Source organism: Anguilla rostrata, chromosome 13 (genome assembly GCF_018555375.3).
Source record: "Anguilla rostrata isolate EN2019 chromosome 13, ASM1855537v3, whole genome shotgun sequence".
Classification (NCBI taxonomy): domain Eukaryota; kingdom Metazoa; phylum Chordata; class Actinopteri; order Anguilliformes; family Anguillidae; genus Anguilla; species Anguilla rostrata.
In genome coordinates this window covers 12,093,502-12,112,938 of record NC_057945.1, presented here as the reverse complement: position 1 = coordinate 12,112,938, position 19,437 = coordinate 12,093,502, and the positions used below count along the sequence as shown (strand labels likewise).

Genomic DNA, 19,437 nt, shown 5'->3' with positions numbered 1-19,437 from the left:
ACCAGCATGTCCGCTCCATAGAAGCAAGCTTGACACTAAGTTACCTGGTGTGTCAGCTTCGGAAAGGCCAGCTTGCACTTGATAGGCTGATAGAGAACAGAGGACAGGGTTTTATTTAACTTTGACAATCTGCCTAGCGGTCAAGGTTAAGAGCAAACAGCCCAGCAAGCTAAAGTTGCAGTTTTTTTTACAGAGTAAGGCAACATAATCCAATAAGAAAAAACTATCACATAAGAGTTTTGGTAAGAATTGTTGTTCCCTGAAATTCATAAAGAACATGAATGTATGTGTTTTTGCTGTGTGGTGATGTTATTTAACAAGCACGGAACCGTCCAGACAAACAGCGCAACTCACTTCCGCAGACACATTTTAGCTGGCACCACCTGCGCATGCGTCCTACTAAACAAAGCACCACCTGCACATGCATCCCACAAAACTTCCCTCAAATGTCATCCGTGAGTGAGTGAGTGACCACAATTTGCCATGCATAGTCAGTTCCTGCACACCGTGAGAAAAAGTAATTCGATTTTTAAAAGAAAGAAAAAACTATGTTTCATCTCTATGTGTATTAGGTGGTATTATGTGGTTTAATATGAAATAAGACAAAATATCTGAATTCACTTTTTCAATATTCAGAATTTATATGGATATACTTTAAGATACAAAGTTTTTCCAGGCACCCTTATCTTTGTTTTGAACTGCTACCAGGTTGGCCAGTAGGGCTAGCTGGCTATATACGTATCTGCAGTACCTCCTGTCTTCATATCCCCTGAACTGTGCAACCAGACCTTGGAACAGAACTGCAGCTATCTATGATGGTGTCATTCAACTGAGAAAGATAAGCATTGCTATTGGGGCAGTCCTGGGTTGCCATGTGATTCAGAAATCACCCATTGGTCAGCCAAAATTTCCCATTGTACAATACATTACTTCTCCAATTGGAATTGTTAAAAAACAAGGAATGGCATGTTGAGTGTCACTAATCCAGTCCTTCACATTTCCATTCCATAAAATCACTGTCACTTTTGTGTTCCATACATGATGGCCAAACATACCCACCTCAGTGAATGCATAAATATGCACATGTGTTTCAGAAGCTTAAGTTTTATTTTTAATTTTTGTTTTATTTGCCAAATACATGTACATGTGGTGCAAAGGTACACAGAACTGTCAAAGTAGCAATCATAAAAGTAACTAAAGAAAGGTACACTACATTTCAAAAGGTATGTGGACACCTGAACATCACACCCATATGTACTTGTTGAACATCTCATTCAAAAACCATGGGCATTGATATAGAGTTGGTCCCCTCTTTGCTGCTGTAACAGCCTCCACTCTTCTGGGAAAGCTTTCCAGTAGATTTTAGAACATGATTTGGAAGAGTCGGTATTCCAGTTCATCCCAAAGATGTTTTATGGGGTAGAGGTCAAGGCTCTGTGCAGGCCAGTCAAGTTCTTCCCCACCAAACGAAGCAAACCATTTCTTTATGGACAGAAATTGGCCTTCCCCAGACTGTTGCCACAAAGTTGTAAGTGCACAATTCTCTAGAATGTTACTGTATACTGTAGCATTAAGATTTCCCTTCACTGGGAACTAAGGCGCCTAGCCCAAACCATGCAAAACAGTCCCAGACCATTATTTCTGCTCTAACATACTTTACAGTTGGCACTATTCGGGCCAGTACAGTTGGCACTATGCATTCCGCCAAACCCAGATTCGTCCGTCAGGCTGCCAGATAGTGAAGCGTGATTCATCACTCCAGAGAACACATTTCCACTGCTCCAGAGTCCAATGCCCATGTGCTTTACGACACTCCAGCCGACACTTGGCATTGCAAATTGTGATCTTAGGCTTGTCTATGGCTGCTCGGCCATGGAAACCGATTTCATGAAGCTCTTGACAAACAGTTCTTGTGCTGATGTTGTTTCCAGAGGTAGTTTTGAACTCTGTAGTGAGTGTTGCAACTGAGGACAGATGATTTTCATGCGCTACATGCTTCTGCACTCGGCAGTCCCGTTCTGTGAGCTTGTGTGGCCTGCCACTTCGCGGGTGAGCTGTTGTTGCTCCACTTCACAATAACAGCCCTCACAGTTGACTGGAGCAGCTCTAGCAGGGCAGAAATTTGACAAACTGACTTGTTGGAATGGTGGCATTCTATGACAGAGCCATGTTGAAAATCACTGAACTCTTCAGTACGACCAATTCTACTGCCAATGTTTGTCAATGGAGATTGCATGGCCGTATGCTTGATTTTATGCTCCTGTTAGCAATGGATGTGGCTGAAATAGCCGAAACCACTCAGTAGAAGGGGTGTCCACATATTTTTGAAAATTTAGTGTACAGTATCTGTCCATCAAGTGATGCACAGGGCAAGCCTGTCTTCTCCTACCTGCCAATCAGCATCACTTCCAGCAGCAACCTACTTTTCCTTTTTGGTCTCCTATCCAGTCAGGCTACAATCCAAATATAGCCCCAATTATTTTCGAATGATTGCCATGGTCCAAACAGGAATTGGCTGCTGTAAAATTATTTAACTAGACTAATAAGAAAACTTCTGTTTACCCTTCGCTTTATAATACGCTTCACCATGCATAACTCCGTTATCCAATAATATCTCCGTTTTAATTATATAATATTTTTTTATTCACTCTGTGAACGGAGGAATCACTGATCTGAGCCCCGGCCGAACCCAGAGTTTTATCTTTAACGCCGAAGACATGAAGCTCATTTAAACCAATAAGCGTCCTATTCGTCGCAGAAGGCGGGGATTAAATATGGTTGTTTTTACCCAATCATAAGCAGAGAAAGGGTTGATTGATTTGTGCACACACTAATTGTACGAAAGACATTCTTCAGCACACCCAATCAGTGTCTACCAAGTCAAACGCCTCGCATTGTGGACTAAATAATAAAAACAGGAATTGAAAATCCGATGTGGGACAAACATGGCTGCTTCCATGGTCCGGTGGCTGAGGGGCTTGTATATTTTTTTTCTGACCTGTCTTTTTACCGTCTCTGCGTTTTTGAATTTGGACGAACTAAATGAGATGAAATATGGAATCCAGATTCTCCCAGATCCTGTCATCATGGGACAGGTGAGGTCTAAGAGGTTGTTTTGCAAGCTCGCACTAGCACTGTGGCAACTTGCTAGCTAGTAGTGTCGAACGCTTCAGTGTTGCGTTTGCTTGCTTCCTGCGAGCTAGTCTGTCACCAGCTCTCTAAGTCACTTTATCTTACTGGATTAATCGTCTAGCTAGCTATCTTAGTTAACATTAGCTTATTTTTTAACTGAGCACAGAGATTAGCTCGCTAGCTAGCCAATCCACGCAACGCGCTAATTGTCATTGTGATATCAGCAATAGTCATGGATAGGTTTATAGCAGTAGCATTTTCATTTGTAAAATGTCACCTAGTTGGCCAGCAAGATAACTTACGATAGCTAGCGAACTATTTCGCTTTTGGTGACCATGTCTACCTGAAAGCTGACTAATTTCGTCGAGCATATTGTGCAGCTAATGTTAACAGCTGTCTAACTTTCGCACACAGAGGTCATGTGATTTATATTGTTTGTGGACGCCTGTTACATTAGGTATATAGCTAACTTTGGACGATGTGATCAGAGGGCATAAGTAGTTATTAAAGAGCTGATATCTATGCAAATGCTTAAATATATTGAGTCAGAGTTCTCATTTGGTGTTCCAATATTTTCACGTAAAATGATATCGATTAAATCATTAAAACATGTCTATGTCAGTGCTTTCACTTGTACAAATGGGGTGAGTCATTGATATATTCCAAATAGCTGTCTGCTGTAATCAGAGCTGTTTGCCTGCATAGCTCTCTTGGTCTTTACAGTGACCCAGCCACGAGAATCCCTGTAGGTGCAGAGTGTCAAAACTAGCAGTGGGAGAAGTTCATTAGTGAAACGCATCATAGATGGAGCTACAGTCACCTGTCAATCACTTACTTATTTGAGGAATCATAAGGTCTTACCCTTTAATGCAAAATGCAATAATTGTTTCAAATTGGTGAGTGACTGATACTGTTGGGTCAGTATGCCCATTTTTGGTTTCAGAAAGCTTCTCTCTCCTCTATCAGAAGCACCACTGCAGGTGCAGACTCTAAGACTTCTCTACTTCTCTCAGTGTCCCTAGTTAAGGTTTGCTCATGTTGGAGTGTGGAAAGCGTTGACTGCGTGGACTGATTCTCTGCAGCGTTGCCGGGTGTCTCACTTCTGTGTCCGGTCGTTTCCAGGCCAAGTCTGAGAACGTGATGCTGGTCTCCAACAAGTACAAACAGCTGTATGAGTGCCGGCTCCCGGCCCAGGCCGTGCGTTTCCACCAGGACCCAGCGGCCGAGCCTGACCCCCAGGGCTACTCTGGCCCCGGGATCTCCGAGCTGCTGAAGCCCATGTACAGCGCCCCCTGCCTGGTTAAGGTCAGCACTACAGCCACCGTCCTGTGGCAACGGCCATGATGAATGCATTTTAATGCAGCACCTTTCAGAGTCTCAGAATACTTTACGGTTAAGGTGGGAGCTCACCTCAGCCACAGCCAGTGTGTAACACCCGACTGGTGTTGAGTCAGTGTAAAAACAGTAGTTATAAGGGTGCTTACTGTTTATGTATTTTGTAGTATTCAAATGTTGCACAGGTGCTACTAGGAGTTGCAAAAAGTAAAATGGTGTCATTTATAGCTAGTCATTGTATATTGCATACATTTTTGTAAAAAGCTTTTTTATTTTATTGTTATTGTGCTGTGCTTTTTGGTTAATAAAAACTATAATTAAGATTCAATTCTAGCTTTGATTCCTGATGGAAATGGGCCTTAACATTAATGTTAACACTAATGTTGCAAATTTAGGACCTCGGTTTGGTTCCCATTTACCAGTCATTTTTAGCATCTCTGCAGCTGAAACTGTTCTTCAGTGTGGTGAATTTGGATCTGATAGAACTCCGTATGGAACAGGGATTAATCCTCACGCATTGTCCCCTTTGACCGCAGACCAAAGATTGGTGGACGTATGAGTTCTGCTACGGACAGCACATTCGACAGTATCACTTGGATGGTGAGATTTCTTTCCCCCCTCAACAAAGTTTTTATTTCCCCGTCACCTGCTGTCAATCAAATGAAATGTACCTCTTTGTTGATATATTCTGAGAACTTTTGGTCAGCGTCGTGTATGGTTTTGTCCATAGATTCAGAAATCAAAGGAGACGTGCTGTTCCTGGGTTATTATGAGTCGGAGTTTGACTGGAATAATGAAACTGCAAAGGTAAGCAGGATTTAATTTCGAGTCTGTTTCACATATCATCTAGCTCATCTTTCACTCTCGTTTACTCAGCACTTAATTCATTAACTGAAGTGGTTAATCGCACCATTAACTCCTCTCATAACCCCATGACCTCAGGCTGTATTTATAACGCTGCACGGAGTGAAAATTTACCCCTCAAGTGTGGGAAAACTTTATTCCTACTTGTAGAAGTTAGAAGTTGAGATGTACATAAATATGTAGCTTCAAAAATATTTGCCATGAATTTAAGAGCCCTCAAGAACTCTAAAATTTTTAAGAGGAGTCAGAATGGTCACATTACCAGGGCAGAAAAGGTGAGGCCCAGCCTTTCTGAAAGAAGAGATTCTTATTGTCTAATGCAGAGTAAATAAAATCAATAAAAACTGAATTCATACAGCCCCTTCCATGCAACTTGGTCTTTCCGACTTGTAAAGGTCATCTTAATGCATGTATAATGCATTTGCTATGACTCTTCACTTAAAATTGATTAGAACAGCTTTGTAGCGTACATGTTTTAGTCTCAAAATTTCTCTTAACATTACTCTTGAGAGTAATTCTTAGAAGCTGCATACAGCCACTGGTTTCTTGGGACTAAACTGGTTACTGAACAAAACAAAAAATCTGCAGACCCTGGACCAGGGTTGTGTGGACCCTTTGTTCAAATAGCTTTACTAGGCAGGTCAAATGAGAGCTAATGTGTGAATGAAGTTAGTTCTGTAACTCACACACATGCAGTGCTGTTACTGAGGCTCAGGTCTCTGTATCTGCTCTGTGGTCTCCTGGCACTCGGGGGGGGGTTTGTTATTGTCTGTGTCTGTCACTCACAGTGCTTTGGGATGTATATCATGGGAATTGTGCTGTTCATATGCTGTATGTTTGACCTGAAAACTTTCCTTCAGTCAAATTTCTGTTGCCAAAGTAAGACTTTAGATGTTTACCACTTTGTGGATACATATAATAAGGCTGGATGTGCCCAGTGCGCATCCAGAAATGGTTTCATTACGCAGTTCAATGAAGGTGTCATTGTGTGAAACAACGCCACAACGCACATGCTCTTTACACACAAGTTCCTGGGCGAACATAATGCATGAGCACAGCCAGCAGGTCAGGAGCAGAAGCACTATACAGTACCACCAGCAGTCATTCGGCCTCGGCTACTGTTTCCCGATGATTGGCATGAAGCAGGTTATTGAAATGCCAGCGGTGCCAGCCGAAGACGTGCTCAGTTTGCGACGCTGGAAGCAGGAGCAGGAGTTTGTGGTGACCCGTCGGTTGCCTGCGCCCGTGAAACTTGGCCCCGGTTTCACTGCTGCGCCTCAGGCTGGCATTTAATGCCACCGCGCTGACTGCTTTTCGCGGGCTTGCCCGTACCGCGGTGCCGCCCTGAACGGCAGGCACCAGACCCGCAGCGCTCTCGCTGCCAGCCCGAACTCTACCCTACCCCGCGGCGATGCGCGGTCGATCCCCACGACTAATGTGAAGCCAAGCTGTTTCCACAGTCGGGGCGCTCTGACAAAACACACAAAAGCATGGCAACGCAAATGTTTCGCCTTTTGATTTGTACACAGACAGCCTGAGCCTCATTGCTTCATTTGCCTTCTCTTGCCTAATTTGCTAGTTCATGTCAAATGTGAGTTTCTATTTTTGGAGAGTTTGTCATTATTACTGGGTTTCTCAGGGAATGTACAGCTATCATCACAATTAAGTTATTTATCTGGGTGCGCTACATTTTGTGAATGAAAGCCAAGGTATAGTCTGTGAATATAATATTGCAGTGTAAAAGGACAGCCTATTGATTGAAAAGGAGGGCATTAATCCACAGGGCACTCAACAGCTATTCTGCATTCTGCTTTTGCCACAGATGTTCTGTATACAAACCAGAGGGTCACTTCAGCCTTCCTTGCATCTTCTGTTCAATAACAAGCCAAAAATCTTAATGCTTTCAGTTTAAACATGACAATGAAAACTTTCAGTTTTAAGAATACATAGGTGGCCCTGTGGTTTGTGTGTAGACCAGGAGTGTCAAACTGTCCTGGAGCACTACAGCATTGTGGTTTCCTATCAATCAGCAGCCAGTTTAAGCCTTGGGGTGTGTGGTCTCCAGCCGATCGATGACTAAAATTGATCACAAAGTGCTGAAAAACAAGCAGGCACTGCAGCCTTCCAGGACTGAGAGTTGAAGAACGGTTGTGTGGCCCGCTGTGCAGTGCAGCACAGTGTCCACCAGGGGGCCCTCCTAACACGCTTTTCTGTTTTCCATGTACTTCCCCCCCCCCAGGCGTCAAAGCAGCACAGGCTGAAGCGTTACCACAGCCAGTCGTACGTGAACGGATCCAAGTGCGACCTCAATGGGAAGCCCAGGGAGACCGAAGTCCGGGTGAGAGAGAGCGTGACCGTGGCGTTTCAGCATCGTTTGTCCCGGCCGTGTGCTCGTTCTTTAATAATGCGCCATGTCCACAGAGGGACAGTGTTGGCCCTGGGCAAGTGTTAATGTTTTGTTGACACTGTGTGAATTTAACATAAAACGTACTCCCCACGTGGCTCGACACGGCCTTATTGGTCTCAGTCCGTCAGCTGCCCGTGAAATTTAAAATTACATTACGTTAAAAACCGGTTTATCCAGAGGGATGATTCGTAGTGGATAACATCAGTGTCACTCCCAGGAATACAAAACTGGGTGCTGCTGGGTGACTCACTCCGTAAAAGCGCAGCTTTTTTTCTAATCTGACCCGTGCCAGTGCCAACTGTGGCCAGTAGCCCTGCAGGGTGCGGTACACAATTATCTTCACTTCGCCCGAGGGATATATGGGAGGGATTCAGTTGGCGGGGATAGCGGTGTTCATTGCTTGAGCTACTCCGGTTGGCTTGGTCTCTGCGCAGATTGGGTCTCCTCCCCCCCACCCTGCATGCACGTGGCTTGTGCCTGCGGTGTGAAAAGAAGCATCTGGCTGACGCCGCGTGTTTCGGGGGAGAAGTGCAAGCTGTCTTCCCGAGCCGGCAGCAGGGGTGTACATGGTTTGCAAATTGGTCATTCCAAATTTGTGTGGGATTGGAGATGCCAAATTTTTTTTAAAAGAAAGGTATAAAAAACTGTGGTATCTCAAAGAAGGCAGAGGCACAGGGAAGTGTAATAACAAATATTAACAAAGAACAAGTTGTACTGTAACAAAAAAAGGCTATGATTGGACAGAACCTGTTTTATGCAGCTGTAAAAGAAGTCTTTGTAGGAAGAAAGAAATATTCGAGCGCAGATGGAGAAAGTCATTATCTCCTGCGGTGGAAATTAGTCGTGTGGCTTTGTCATCAAAACTGAATCTGTCAATGAAGAAAAATGTGAGTGGTAATAACTGGCATAACAGGTCATTGAAAGCACAGCCGTGGCATTTGGGCGGGATCACGAGACGCGGCCCCTGCCAGCTCGGAAAGACGGAGAGCCCATAACCGTTTTGACCCCCCGCCCCCTCTCTCTCTTTCTCTCTCTCTCGCTCCCTCTCTCTCTCGCTTGCTCGGTGCGCTTTGCCTCCAGTTCCTGTGTGAGGAAGGTTCCGGAGACTACGTGGCGCGCGTGGACGAGCCGCAGTCCTGCCGCTACGTGCTGACGGTCCACACCACGCGCACCTGCCACCACCCCTTCCTGCGCCCGCCGTCCACCACCAAGCCCCACGGCATCGTGTGCCAGCCCGCCCTCAGCCCCCAGCAGTACATGGACTACGTCAAGGCCCAAGTCTGTGAGTGACGCGTCGCCGCGGCGCCCTGTGAGGCTCACAGATTCAATGGCAGGGCTCCCCAAGACCCGTTAAAGAGCAAGCCAGCACTCGGCAGAAACCACTCTCTATGGTTAAAATGTTTAGCCTGATGATTGTACTGCAGGCTCCAACCAATCGGTGATGTCATTACAGGTATTTGCCTCAGCTGCCAATAGAAATACGCACTTTGATTTAGGTGTGGCCAGCACTGCAACCTAGTTACTCTTCAAAGACCTCAAATTTGGAAAAAAAGAAAACTTGAAAATTTATGAAAATAACATAGCATGGCTATTTTTTATTTGGATATTTTTTATTGTACTCTGCCATTGCAAGGAGTTGTTCCAAACTCTGTGAGCATGTACTGAATACCTCCAAAACAGAATGTTTGTTATGGGCATGCAGGGTCATCCTGCTTTTTACTACATCTCGTTTCACCCTGTTGAGTGCTGCCCTTTTCCTCCTCATTATAAAACGCTAATTGCTGTCTTCTGAGGGTGCTCTGTCTGGGACGTGCAGCACCCTGCAGTTAGTTACGGGAGGGTGACGGTGCCTCCCCTTCCCGCAGCTGACACCAAGCGCAAAGTGGAGCAGATATCAGAGGAGCTTAAGAACCTGGACGAGATTCTGGCCAAGGACGAGGTCGCGGATAGCAGAACAGGCGAAAAGACAGCAGAGGAGGATGCTGCAGTGCCCTCTGTTGGCCAGGAGGACACGGATAAAGGTAAAACGTTGCGTTTTAAGGGTACATTTTGGGGTTAACACCGTTAAATATCGGGGTTAAATAATAACAGGCTGGGATTGAAGAGTAAAGGGAACATGCAAATCCCATAAATTGAATGTGGATCAATCAGTTACTAATCAGATGTTAGAGAGCCAGGTATGTATGTGTCAGTGTGTTTTGTATAACTTGTTTGCCCTTTTCTTGGGTGACTGGCAAAGCTCACAGTTGATTGTTTACACAGCTGGATATTGATGCAATTCAGCATGAGTACCTCGATCAAGGGTCATGTCAAGTGGTCAAATGTGTTGGTCTCACATTTTGCTGTGCAAATTCACCTCAGGCTGATCAGGCATAGTCATGTTTTTAAAAAGTCAACTTAAAAATAAATGTTGACCGTGACTACATTTGGGGCTTGGTGTCAACTCGACCATCATGTGTAAAAGCTTGTTTGAGTCATGACGCAATTGTTAACTTGCGTATGAACTTTGGCATGTCATGTGACCGGTTTCATTCCAAATTTAGACTCACCCCTGTGGTCTGTGCTGTTCCATACATTTAAAGTCTTACTGTGAAAGTCCCTGTCATAAAAATGTTGTCTGAACCCTCTTGGTTCCAGCCTCCCCATTGGTCTTTGACCCCTCGCAATAGATCGTTCTACCATTTTATTTGTCTAGTTTAGGACAAATAAAATAAATGAAAAAAACTGCTGGGTGGCCTTCAATAAATAATACTAGTTTTTAGAGAATCGTTTGGTACTGCACAGGGATCTGCAACCCTGGTCCTGGAGAGCTGCAAGATCTTGTGGTTTTCGCTTTTGCCTAAAAATCAGAAACCAGTTCAGACCTTAAAAACCTGCTGAAGTGAGTTTACTGTGTCATCAACTGCTTTCAGTGATCATTTAAGTGCTAAGGAGTATTAAAAAAAAAATTTAAAAAAAAAACCAACAGATCCTGCAGGTTTCTAGTTCCAAGGTTGCAGGCCACGGGTATGAAATCTTCTCGCTGTCAGCAAAATTAACTTGTCAAACTTGGAAACGAATTCACGTTTTCTTCACAAACACAACGGGGCGACATAGCTCAGGAGGTAAGAGCGGTTGTCTGGCAGTCGGAGGGTTGCCGGTTCGATCCCCGCCCTGGGCATGTCGAAGTGTCCCTGAGCAAGACACCTAACCCCTAATTGCTCTGGTGAATGTGAGGCATCAATTGTAACGCGCTTTGGATAAAAGCGCTATATAAATGCAGTCCATTTACCATTTACCATTTGCAAAGTTACGGACAGAAAACATTGAGTGGGCACAGGCCTCAGAGTGTCTCCTCAGCCTTTGTTTCTATTTTACTCTAAGGAAGAGACGATGGTGCCGGTGCGGTAGGAATTAACCAAATTGCGGACGTAGCGCTCTGATTAGCCATGTGCGCGTTTGAGCAGGAGCGGACGACGCGTCGCCGGAAGACGTCTCCGTGGAGGACGCGGAGGACGAGGAGTTCTGGGAGAAGGCGGCGAAGCCGGACGGCAAGACTCCCAAGGACACTGAGGAGGCGCAGAAGGTAAGGAAAAGACATCCTTTAATGTTGTCATTTGCAGTTTATTTTAAAGAAGATGTTGGTTTAGGCACCGTCTAGTGCAGTTTTAAAATTATCATTTTATCCATCCGTATCGGAAAAATCATGATGATGGTACCCATCCCTAGCGTCCGTGTACCAGAGGAACGTGGCATTCAAACTGGGTTAAAAAAATAAAAATAAATTAAAAATCATCTCTTGTACTCCACCATTGCTCTATTATAGGGAAATAGTCAAAACCAAGCCTGTGCATCTAGCACAACTGACACTAATTGAAAGTCTTTTTTCATTTAGATTTTCCAGGCAGCCAACGTTAGTTGAAAGAATTTCCTGAATTTGGAACGCAAAACATAATTTCTTTTGGAAATGCTGCATACATTATTTCAATAAATTCTGTCATACAACTAAATTCTTGGTTGATTGGCAGTGGGCCATGGGCTTGGATTACTAATGCAGTTTTGTTTTCACAGATTGACGGAGATACAGCAGAAACTCAACTCGGAGATAAAGGTGAAGGTCCATGTCATAACCGAGTGGCTTTTTTTTGTTGTCTTTTCATCAAATTTAGCCCCCTTTCCACAGATTCATTTACCCGGTTTTTATGCTTTCCCCAGCAGAATTCAGAGAAGGAAAATTCAATTTTAAGATTGTCACAGACTCGTCGGACCTAATGAAATTCGTCAAGCACCTGAAAGAGAACAATAGAAAGGTCAGTGACTGAGTAACCAAGGACAGGAACTTCTCAGTCAGGTGACTTCCTGGCCTGAACAACGTTCAGTAGCTTCTCAGTGACATCTTGGTAACTTCTCGCCTTCAGTAACATCTCAGCAAGGTCTCAGTAATGCTTTGCCTCAGTTATGTGCAATAATGTCCTCTCTGGTTTCACTAATTTTTGGTCTCCAAAGCGTCTCTGTAAAGTCTGAGTCTGTAATGGTCTGCTTAGACAATAATAGGATTGTTTGTAAGTCTGTAATGGTTTGTTCAGGCCGTAGTGGGATTGTTACTAAATTGAAAAAACTGTTGAGCCTGCAGTTTTTTTTTCTTCTCCAAGCTGCAAGCTTTCCAGTGAGTATGCAAATATCCCTGTTTGCTTCTCCCACCGGTTCAGCCAAATCTTTAAGGAGTGTCTGAACATTTTTAGGCCACGTGAAATTGAATGAATGGGCCTGTCTTTGTAGACAAATAAAAGTGTTGCACCAGAGAAGGTCAGATAACTGTTTGACCACTCCTAACTGACGTCAGTGGCAAACAAAATGGGGCACCATGACTGCACGAAATCCGACTGTCTCACCAATAAAGGATTCATGTGGCCTCCTTCCTTTGTTCAGACTGGGATGAGTGTAGGCCTGGTTCTATGAAAATATGAAGTCAATGGCATAACATAAATCACAAGATCAAATGTAATAAGCATTAACAGAATTACTATAAACACGCATGAAGGGAATGTCATCCGCAGTGTAGACATGTTTGGAATAATTTAACACACAGCGCAGAGGCAAGGAAAACCCTTTAACCTACACCTCGGAGTGGAGTATTGCGCTTATACCATGGTCATTTGCCAAAGATTAAAATAAAAGAGAGGTCCTTAAAGGGGCAGTTCACCAAAAAAATAAAATAAAGTTATATTAGCATGTGGTGTAAGTGCAATCTGTCCATCCAGATAGTTTCAGTAAGATTTGATGTGTTTTCTAGATATCTGCTGGAGCTCACCCTGATACAGTGGACACCAAACGGGGCTCAAAGTACCAAACATATATATTTGAAAAACTCAACAGTAACATCTCATTCTACTATAATGAAACAGTTGCTCATGAACTTCCATAGACCTTGTTGTGCACGGTATCATCGAAAACTACTTTTCAGGGAAGTACGCCAACTGTGCAAAGCCTCAACCAAAACACGCCAGTATTCTGGGGTGCAGTGTCGGCATTGTTAAAAGAATGTTTTTGCAATGTTTGAAAAGATGTTGATGCTGCACTCCAGAATACTGCCGTGCTTTGGTTGAGATTCTGCGCAGATATACACAGTTGGCATACTTTGGTAGAATGTAGTTTTCGATGAAGGCAATGACTAGTATGAAACAAACTTATGTTTGAATCATTACAGTCTAATACTAAAAATAAATTTGCATATTGATGCATGCACACCGGTATCTGACTCGTGCTGTGTAATATTTGACCGACAAACCGCAATACTACTCTTTCTCCAATGGCTAATGTGTAACCGTGGTTAACCAATAATGGCAGCCAATAAGAGGCGGGGCATGAAGAGAGAGACTAAAAGGCGACATATAAGCCTTCTTGACACAAACCTTGATACTGAAGCTATGTCCGTTTGCCTGTCCCTTCACTGTCCTCACAGGTGGCCTCTGCCGACCGGAGAGAGAGGGGAGAGGGCGGGGCTGAGGGCGGGGCCGAGGGCAGGCAGGAGGAGGGCAAAGACAACGCAGAGGAAGGGGAGGACGAAGACGAGCGCCTGCTGCAGGAGTTCGAGGAGGAGATTGCCGACCTCTCCGTGCCCTCGGCCAAGATCGATGCCATCAAGGAGGAGATGCAGAAAGAATTTGACAACATCATAGACGAGGTACAGAATGGGGGTCGAGCGGTTTGGTTGCTAATGGCTCTAGCCATGAGCTGAGGCCTCATTCTTTCCCATGCCTGTGGTCGGAAGACCGAGAGAGAACAGAGCCCGTCTGCCAGATCATATTATATTCTCTGTTTCTCAAAGGTGGTAATCTAACAACTAAATATGCAACACTACTTTAAAAGAAACTTACACTTTTGATTTAGTTTACGAAACTAAGTTACCTTTGCTTGACTGTCCCATTGTAGAACACTCCTGTATGACTATGTTCTACAGCCAGCAACTGATTATTGAGGTTTGTTCACCAGGCAACAACATGCAACATTCCATGTGGCAAAATGCAAAAGAATAGGATAAAAACCCATTTGGTACTTTTCTAAACCATGCCTGGCCCCGAACCTTTTTCCTTCAAGGCCCAGCAGGAGCTGGAGACGGAGGGCCTGAAAGGTGAGTTTGACCGTGGCCAGGCCACGCAGACGCTGGAGACCACACTGGACAAGCTGCTCGACCGCCTGGAAGACAAGGAGGTGCTGGAACCCGGGCCCGAGGGTGAGCTTGGGGCCGCGGACCCCGCCAGGGGCAGCCCGAGCCTCGCCCCCCGCCAGCCAGGTAAATGACCCGCCCTGACCCCCCATCCCCCCCCAGCTTTGATGGCCTTCTGGATGCCAGAACACAGATTCTTTAGACCAACCAGTTGGTTAGCACCTTCCTTCCTCTCTGCTTCTTAACTACAGGAGTTTCTTGTGCTATGAATATTCATGAACAGGCTTACCCAATTATTCGACTTTACTTTAATTGGTTGTGCCCCTTTACAATGTTCCAGTTTGATTCATCCAGTTTAATGCATGAACTTATAATGTTTCTGCTTTAGAGGCACAGAGAACTTTCAGTGTCAAGAGCAAGGAGATGAGTATCTTGTTTGCCTACAGAATCTGTGGCCAAACCCAAATGTGCTCTGCAAACACAGGTTCAGTTTGCAGACATGTTGGGTTGTGACTGTATTCCTTCCATGTCCATCCACAGACCTCTAACCAAACCTGATCAGTGAAGTTCATAGTTGATTCATTAGAGTTCTGTGGGGACATTTTGTAAGGGTGAAATATCTTTTCATTGTTTGAGTGGCACGCAAACCCAAGGTGATCCCCTATGTTTACATGGACCCTACTGTTTAGGGCAGGCAGGGAAGGAAAAAAGTGAGTGCTTACATGTTAACATTTTCATATGTACATCAGATTTCCGTTGCTTTAGTGAAGTGAGCATTTGAAACTGAAACCCAGGGATTTTTGGGTTGGACATGGCAAACACGCCCAGTAAGTGATTTTCACTATCTCTGAGAGAAAATCGATGTACAACCCATTTCTTTCCCTGGTTGACCATCTTCAGAGAACAGCCTTGGGTAAAGTTTTGATCAAGGTGATGCTCACAAATTTTTCACACCTCATCCTCCATTCACTATTAATCCTGTCTGCCTTTTAACCCAAAGACTAAGAAACCTTCCGTTTAAAGAGGGCTATTCTGGGGGGTGAAAGGTCCCTCAACCAATCGGAGGCAAGGGTCTCGCCCAATAAGGAACTGCTCTGTTGGTGCCAGCTCAGGGTCAGGTCCAGCGCCTCCTGCTGTTCAAGTGACCTTGTTGTTTTGTTTGTCGCTACCCAGACCAAGCCCCTGACGACCATGTTAAAATCAAAGTTACTAAGTATAAGCCGGGCGGCAGCCCCGATCGGCAGTTGAAGGTGCAGGAAATGAGTGAACGGGACCCCCAAATGCAGCACATTAAGGACGTGGTTAAAGAGCAGCTAGAACGTGCGGGCCTGAAAACGGAAGGTAGGAGAACGGTGGCATCCGCTGGGCACTTCTCTTCTTGGGGCTGGTGTTTAACCCAACCTTCTTTTCCTGCACCCCCAAAATAAGCAAAAACGATCAAAACATCCAGAAGGTGGACACTAACCTCTATCAGGGAAAACTCTAAGGCGGAGATCTGCAGCCTTGGTCCTGGAGAGCCTCAGAGTCTGCTGGTTTTCTTTGTTATTCAGCACTTAATTACTTTTACTCAGCACTTGATTATCAAAGCACTTTTACTTTTCTCAACTGGTTTCTTGGGTCTGAATCGTTAGCTCGTTCTAAGGCACAAGTAAAAAGCCAGCAGATTGTTTGGCTGTCGAGGACCAGGATTGGCTAGCCCTGCTCACAGGCGCCACGTCGCTCGGCCAGTTTGTTTGAAGCAGACGCCATAGCGCCCCCCCCCCCCACACACACACACACACACCGGCCACTGCGGGGCCTTGTGTCGGCAGGAAGTTGTTCTGTGTGTAATTTCGGGCCTTTTTAACGCTCGACTGCTCTCTGCTTCTGCTTCGCAAAAGATGTTCGTCTGGTTTCCACGCCTCATTCCCCACACGGTCCAGTCACAGCCGGCAGACGAGGGGCATAAGTGTCACACCGCCTCAGCCATCAGCTCTGTCCACGCCCATTCTTTGATCTTTATTTCCAACCCTTTATCTTTTGTGTCCCGTTGTGTGGATTGCTGGGAGTGGTATACTTCCCTAAAATAGTGTTACAGTTTGTGGTCCTAAAACCCGGAAGTACGTTCGCATTTTTGAGCCATGGGTTCCCTCATCAGATTTCCAATGTTTTTTCCCCATAGGGATTTCTTTTTCTGCCAAAAATAAGGTCTGTGGTTAACGTAAGCCTAAGAGAGTTTCACGTTTTGTTTTACAAAAATAAATTGTACCCATTGATATCTCAACCATACATTTCGAAGCTGTTATGTGCTTTAAAAAGTAAGTTGCTGACAAGTTGCTATATTGAAACTACAACAATGGTTGCATTCTGGCAACCGCCACTCAAGTTTCCATACTAGCCCACCTGCACACAACAACTGTTGTATCCTTTAGCGACTTCGAAATTCACAGCTGAGCTATTAATGGGTGTAATGTCTCGTAGAAAACATGAAACTCTTGGACTTATGTTAACCACAGGCCTTATTTTTGGCAGAAAACAAAATTCCTATGGGGGGAAAAAAAGCGTTGAAAATCTGCCAAGGGAACCCATGGCGTAAGAAACGTCCGGGTTGGCCTACAAAAAGACGTCATCGCTGTAACACTCTATTGTGTATGAATGCCAATATGTGGGCTGATGGGTATGTCCTTTCAGGTAAAATTGAGGTGAAGATCCTGACACGCCGGTCGGCCGAGGAGGCGGGGGACCAGTGGTTGACAGAGGAAGACACCAAGTCTTTTAGAGAACTGCTAATAAACCTGCTGGTAAAGCATGTGTTGTTTTATACATTTTATTTGTTAGTCCCTGGTATTGATCACTAGGTTTAGTTACTGGTAGTTTCAACTGGCTTCCAGCAACAAAACCACTCCTTGTGTCTGTATTGATAGTTGAGGAAAACACAATACTTTTAGAGAACTCTTAACGTGTTGGTTTCTTCCGCTATCACCGCAAATCTGATGATTTTCTTCTCTGTCAGACTGGGGGGACAGAGGAGGTGTACAAGGAGCAGAAGCGGCAGCAGGAACTGGAGAACAACTACAGGTTTGTGTGGGGAGAGAAGCAGGAGGAGGCTCAGTCCACCGGGACCTCGGACTCTGATGATGTGGACTTCTGAGGAAGACGACACCAAGCACCATGGAACACCTGGGAGGGGGGAGGGGAGTGGTCACTCTCGCCGTGTCACAGATCAGAACGATGGCAACGTGCAGCGTCCATGGCCATTAAAGAGTAGCTACGGGGGTAACCAGCATCCACAAATGCCCCCCTCCTCCAGGTGACCTACTTCACATAGCACATAGAGCATCGGCCAGTACGGCCGCGTCTCTTCTTCCATCTTTGGTGATCGACAACTACCCGGCAGACCAAACCGTCAAAGCACACAGGGTTGTGGGAAGTCGAAGGGGTTGGAAAACATAATTTTGAAACGGATGACGGGGAAACCACCGTGAGTTGGACTGGAACACCTGGACCTTCAAACAATCCGTATTCCCAGTACGTGGACTTAAGGAATTAGACCTTGTTCTTTTGACTTTGCTTAAGAATGATATAATACTCGTGGCCCGTCCACGACTGTAGTGACTGCTTGAGTCCCCTTTTCTCACTTTCATACCGTAAAATTTTCAGTGTATTTTTTTTTTTTTTTTTACAGTAAAAGCTTCTTCTGGTACTTTTCATAGGTTGGCTGCTTGTACCTTGGCTCTCACAAAACTCATCTGTGCTCTCTTGCCAATATAAAATTTGATAAAAACGAGTTTATTTAAAATGTGTGTATTGCCAACACTGTGATCATCATTCCCCTCAGCATTGTAACAATTTAGGGATATTTTGTAAGCTTATACCAATGAGGGGCTTATAGTACGTAGTTTATAGCCACTTCATGATTGGCGAGGAGCAGGTCTTCCATCAAATCAAAACTGAAACATTTCATGTAGACATCAGTGTTTAAAAGCTGTATGGTGGTGTGAAGCGTAGGTCTGTCTGCTAGTACATCTTTGTTAATAATTTTGAAAATTTTGAATGAATGCTCTGTAAATATACATGCTGGGATTATGAACAGTAGATTCTATTTCCTCAAACATTTATAGCACTTTAAATGTAATCTCCTAATGACAAACTTTGTAAACGTGTGCTGGATGCAAAAGTGCAAAACTGAGCAATTTAAATGTCCGATTTGGAGGAGTGGGAGGAATACAGGACAGAGGCGATTGAAACCAAAGTATTTGGAGAACAGTTTCCATCTGAGACTTTTGGCTCTAAACACTTGATGCAAGTTCACATTTAGGCGATTTCATGTTTTCCTCAAAGGGGGTCAAGCTAAAGCAGGGCGGAACACCCAGATCTTGAGCAGGGGTGCATTAAAAACTCAAACTGATAAACTGTGGACTCAATTTCCCATCAGCCACTTTGTGAAAAGTTATTTGGCTAAATAAAGTACATTTTTTTGAACAGCACAGCTTCTAGCTACCTTTCAATTGAATTGGTGTATATAAAATTCCACTTACAAAACCTGAAGCTTAAAATTGTGTGTTGAATGTATGAGAAAGGAATCCTTAATTTATTAAAACTGATTTCATAAATGCCCTCTAGCCTGAGCATCTGGCATCTGTCCATTTTGAGTTGACGTAACAATTTTGTCTACATGTGATTCACATGGAGCTATAAACCACTGATTTGAACCCCCAACCCCCCCAAATTTCTGCTGAAGGAGATATACCTGTAAGACATGAAAACCTTTGTCCACCATCCACTACCAGCAAACAAGGTTTTAAACAAAGGTTGCTTCAAGTATATATTTGATTTAATTTTTTTAATTCATATGAATACTTCTTTGTTTGTAGTTTTTTCCTCAAGTCTGATCAGATAAGTGACAAAGGGCTTTTTGTGTAAACTTTGTGAATAATTGTACTTCCTTAAATACTGTAAATAATTTTGCTTGCCCTGGGGTGTTTGGTGGGTGTTGGAATTTCTGTCAGCATAGTTCATTGTGGGGCCATCGGTTAGCTTGTTATTAAAACAACTCTAATCCATTGTTTTCATC

The 19,437-nt window shown here is 44.3% G+C and overlaps 1 protein-coding gene across 3 annotated transcripts; it reads left to right on the top strand.

The window, feature by feature from the left end:
• Positions 1-2,907: 2,907 nt before the first annotated feature.
• On the top strand, positions 2,908-19,426 carry os9 (OS9 endoplasmic reticulum lectin). 3 transcript variants are annotated; one of them, XM_064306371.1, is made up of 15 exons: positions 2,910-3,095; positions 4,255-4,437; positions 5,004-5,067; positions 5,198-5,274; positions 7,571-7,669; positions 8,819-9,020; positions 9,604-9,759; positions 11,185-11,303; positions 11,789-11,828; positions 11,936-12,027; positions 13,680-13,901; positions 14,315-14,510; positions 15,558-15,725; positions 17,055-17,164; positions 17,377-19,426. In XM_064306371.1, the coding sequence occupies exons 1-15, from the start codon at positions 2,946-2,948 to the stop codon at positions 17,512-17,514; spliced, it is 2,016 nt and encodes a 671-aa protein (XP_064162441.1). In that variant the 5' UTR covers positions 2,910-2,945; the 3' UTR covers positions 17,515-19,426. The 3 variants fall into 3 exon arrangements, with proteins under 3 accessions (XP_064162442.1, XP_064162441.1, XP_064162440.1); XM_064306370.1 differs by having other exon boundaries at positions 11,933-12,027; XM_064306372.1 differs by lacking the exon at positions 15,558-15,725 and having other exon boundaries at positions 2,908-3,095; positions 11,933-12,027.
• Positions 19,427-19,437: the final 11 nt, after the last annotated feature.